Below are 4,221 nucleotides of genomic sequence, written 5' to 3'. Positions count from 1 at the left end.
CTGCCAGAAAGACATTCAATATTCAGTTTCCTAGTGAAAATAATTACCAGGCACAAGTGATATTACATTAACATCAGAATCGCTTCTCTTGCATCAAAATTCCCAGACAGACACAAATTAAGGGAATTTACTCATTTGACCCAAATCACCAAAAACAAAAAAAACCGCATTCAGCCTACATGATACTGCACACCTTCCCAGAGCAGTGACGGAACCCAGTGGAAAGCCTAGTTGATAAAGGGATGTTAGTCTACATTGATTAGTATCAAATCTATCAGAACCTAATTGATTTAATTCAATTATAGATAGATTATCTGAGAATTACCACCATTGAAATTAAATAGTTCTTACATTATTACCTGTTAGTCATATTATAATAGCTTTCAACTGTCAAATGACCCAAGAGGAAACATGATCACTTCAGCATATTCAATCTGTGTTACTTTTATAGGAATTCAAGATTTGGCATGTTGAAGCTAAATGACATTTCTAGGAACACAGATTTCTTAACAACATCGGTAGCTAAACAAGGGTTTTACTCAAGTCTTTCAATTTTTATTACAAGTCACCGTTTCACACTTGACTTGCCACAGAACTGTACAGATTGATCCTACAACTCAATATTTAGCTTCATTTTCAAACCAACCAAAATACCAGCTAAAGCTAGTATTTTCCTAAGTGGGTAATTCAAACATGAGATTAAATCACCAGAAATCAAAATGAAAGATTATGCATTTCCCCCAAAAACAATCAGAGCAGTGGAAAAAGGTTTAAAAAAAAAATCCAGGTAGCACAGCAGTTAGCACAATGCTTTACAGTACAGGAGACCTGGTTCATTTTACACCCGTTTGCCCTTTGAGCGTGTGCTTCCTCCAGCCACACACTTTACATGTGTTAGGCCTGTTAGTGAGGTACAGAAAGGAAACATCAGTGGTGCAGATAATTTGAAGAGAGTTGGAGTGGTTTTAAAAAAAGTTATTGTAAGTGTTCAGGGAAATTCACAAGAGCTCTTTTAGTGTATTGCGTGCTGCTTGGTTTCTGCACTCAAATAAGATTGATATGGCTTGATGTCATTTAAGCTACAATTGCCCAAACTGACTCATGGGATGGGGATGATAGAAGAAAATTAGTATATTCACTAGAGATCTCAGCCTCCAGTGAGATTTTGCCAAAAAGACACTTCCTCCATTTGAAAACTCCAGAACCAGAAGGCAGAGCCCCAGAGGAATTTGCAATTGGACCAGGGCTCTCCAAAACACCTTCCATCCATGTATTTATCCAAACTTCTTAAATTTTACAATTGCATCCACTTCCACTGGCAGCTCATTCTACACTTGCACCATTCCGAGTTTTCCTTCAATATTCCACCTTTACCCATGACCTCTGCTCAGAATTCCAAATACTTTCAATCCTTTGTTGAAGCTGGGGATACTCAGTGGTTGAGGTTATTCACCTTTGGGTACTGACAAAATAAGAACTTGGGTATCAGTAGAGAAAGTGGACCTGCACACAACATTAGTCACGTCAAACTGAACAACACAGCAGATTCAATGCACAGATGCCCTACTCCAATTTGTGAGCAGTTTTGAGACCCTTGTTTAAGAAAAGACATGCTGACATTGGAGCAAGTTCACAAGAATGATTCTGAGAATGAAAGGTTAATTGTATGAGGAGCAATTGATGGTTCTGGGCCTTTATTCACTGGAACTTAGAAGAACCTCATTGAAACCTATCTATCAAGTGGATGTGGAGAGGATGTTTCCTACAGTTGGAGAGTCTAGGACCAGAGGGCACAGCCTCAGAATAGAGGATGTCCATTTAGAACAGGTGAGGCAGGATTTCTTTAGCTAGAGTATGGTGAAAATGGAATTTGTTACCACAGGTGGCTGTGGAGGCAAAGTCTTTGTGTATATATGGCTGAGGTTGTTAGATTCTTCATTTAGTCAGGTCATGAAAGGTTACTGGGACAAAGCAGGAGACTGGGGTGGAGAGGGAAATGGAGCAGCGATGATGAAATGGCAGAGCAGACTCAATGGGCCAAATGGTCTAATTCTGCTCCATGTCCATTTCTCATGGCTAGTTTACTTTGATGCTCAGAAGGTAGTAGACATACCCAAACGAGACAGCTCACCACCACTCCAAACCTGGAAAAATCATGCAAAGTATTTTCTCCTTTTTGAAAGAGAAACATTGTTCAAAACAGAACCTACCAAACTGCAAAAATAAAAAGCAGAAGATTGCAAGTAGAGCATCTGTTTAGGCTTGCAGTTTTTTGGGAAAGTTCTTTTCCCCTTTGAGATAACAACATTCGAATCCCTCCCAATACCAAAAAAAAACAGCTTTGGAAGTATTATTCGGACAAGGTTTGAGGCTTTCCACATAGCTACATATCACTGTGGGTGGGATCTCTCCTCAGTTTTCCAACATACCTGTTTTAACATTAAATCTTTGCACTTGGCTAGAGTATGCCACAGTTTCTCTGCTTCAGTGTTATGGCAGCATGCTCTCTCTGACGTTTGCAATATTTGCTCTATTTTCTGTAACTCCTTCTGCAATGTTTTTGCATGCTGAAAAATAGGCATGTAGATTACCAAATGAGCAAACTCATGCATATTTATAATGATTATGTAAAATAACACCAACCCTAACAAAGGAAACAGCAATCATTTCAGATCAATGACTTTTCCTCAGGGCAATGAGGCAAGGTTTTCAACTCTGCGCAAAACCATCAAGAAATTACCTCATGTAGTGGTTATTCAATAACTTGATCTACTTGTACTAATCATACAAATCAAGCATTCTAGTTGAGCTATGTTCTATATTGGTGCAGATCAGATATGAGTTTCTCACTAATGTCATGAAGCAGCTATTAGTGGGAATTCAAAGTACAATTATGCAGTATTGTAGCCACAAAATTAGAAGGTTAAATATGATAACATAGGAAAACCAATGATAGGAATGAATATGATAGGAGGAAAATCAAAACTCACCCTCTGTCCCTCTTCTAGTTTTCGGTCTGCATTATTTGTAAGATGTTTCACTCCAACAGGAGGCTCCACCATCTCCTTGTATCGCTTCAATTCTGTTAAGGTGGTCAAGAAGCAGTACTTCATTAATCTTCCAGGCAAATTTGTTAGTTCAAAATAGCAATGATAAAGGTGCTAGTGAAATCCACCTTCAAGTTGCTCATCTGGGAGGGGCAGATGTTTAAAAAAGGACCATTTCTACCTGTTTCCTGCCCAATTGTAGAGAGAATGGCAGACTGCTTTAATATTGTTTTCTCCAAGTTGGAAGCATCGTTTCTTACAGGCCCTTTGGCTCACGATGTTGCAAGAACAGGAAAACATTATTATCTGAACGGTGGCCGATTAGGAAAAGGGGAGATGCAACGAGGCCTGGGTGTCATTGTACACCAGTCATTGAAGGTGGGCATGCAGCTACAGCAGGCGGTGAAAAAGGCAAATGGTATGTTGGCATTCATAGCAAAAAGGATTTGAGTACAGGAGCAGGGAGGTTCTACTGCAGTTGTACAAGGCCTTGGTGAGACCGCACCTAGAATATTGTGTGCAGTTTTGGTCCCCTAATCTGAGGAAAGACATTCCTGCCATAGAGGGAGTACAGAGAAGGTTCACCAGATTGATTCCTGGGATGGCAGAACTTTCATATGAAGAAAGACTGGATCGACTAGGCTTATACTCACTGGAATTTAGAAGATTGAGGGGGGATCTTATTGAAACATATAAAATTCTAAAGGGATTGGACAGGCGAGATGCAGGAAGATTGTTTCCACTGTTGGGAAAGTCCAGAACAAGGGGTCACAGTTTAAGGATAATGGGGAAGCCTTTTAGGACCGAGATGAGGATAAACTTCTTCACACAGAGAGTGGTGAATGTGTGGAATTCTCTGCCACAGGAAACAGTTGAGGCCGGTTCATTGGCTATATTTAAGAGGAAGTTAGATATGGCCCTTGTGGCTAAAGGGATCAGGGGGTATGGAGAGAAAGCAGGTACAGGGTTCTGAGTTGGATGATCAGCCATGATCATACTGAATGGCAGTGCAGGCTCGAAGGGCCGAATGGCCTACTCCTGCACCTATTTTCTATGTTGTGCTAATCCTTTATTAATCAAGATCAATCTAATGCTTCCCTCTCACATGCCTACATTTTTTTCTCTCATCCATGTGTTTGTCTAAGTCTCCTAAATGTCCCTAATGTATCTGCCT

At 40.1% G+C, this 4,221-nt stretch overlaps 1 protein-coding gene across 4 annotated transcripts in view; it reads right to left on the bottom strand.

Annotated features, from left to right (window-relative positions):
- Window positions 1–4,221, bottom strand: part of kif20a (kinesin family member 20A) — a 38,907-nt gene that overhangs the window by 1,311 nt on the left and 33,375 nt on the right. For all 4 annotated transcript variants that reach the window (XM_073067821.1, XM_073067824.1, XM_073067823.1 and 1 more), the window contains 2 exons: window positions 2,991–3,082; window positions 2,430–2,567 (listed from right to left, as the gene is read on the bottom strand). In XM_073067821.1, the coding sequence (XP_072923922.1) occupies window positions 2,430–2,567; window positions 2,991–3,082 (230 nt within the window). The remainder of the gene's footprint in view (window positions 1–2,429; window positions 2,568–2,990; window positions 3,083–4,221) is intronic.

This window comes from Hemitrygon akajei, chromosome 15, assembly GCF_048418815.1.
Source record: "Hemitrygon akajei chromosome 15, sHemAka1.3, whole genome shotgun sequence".
NCBI classification, from domain to species: Eukaryota; Metazoa; Chordata; class Chondrichthyes; order Myliobatiformes; family Dasyatidae; genus Hemitrygon; species Hemitrygon akajei.
The sequence above is the reverse complement of the archived record's forward strand: the minus strand, read 5'-3'. Positions and strand labels throughout refer to the sequence as shown.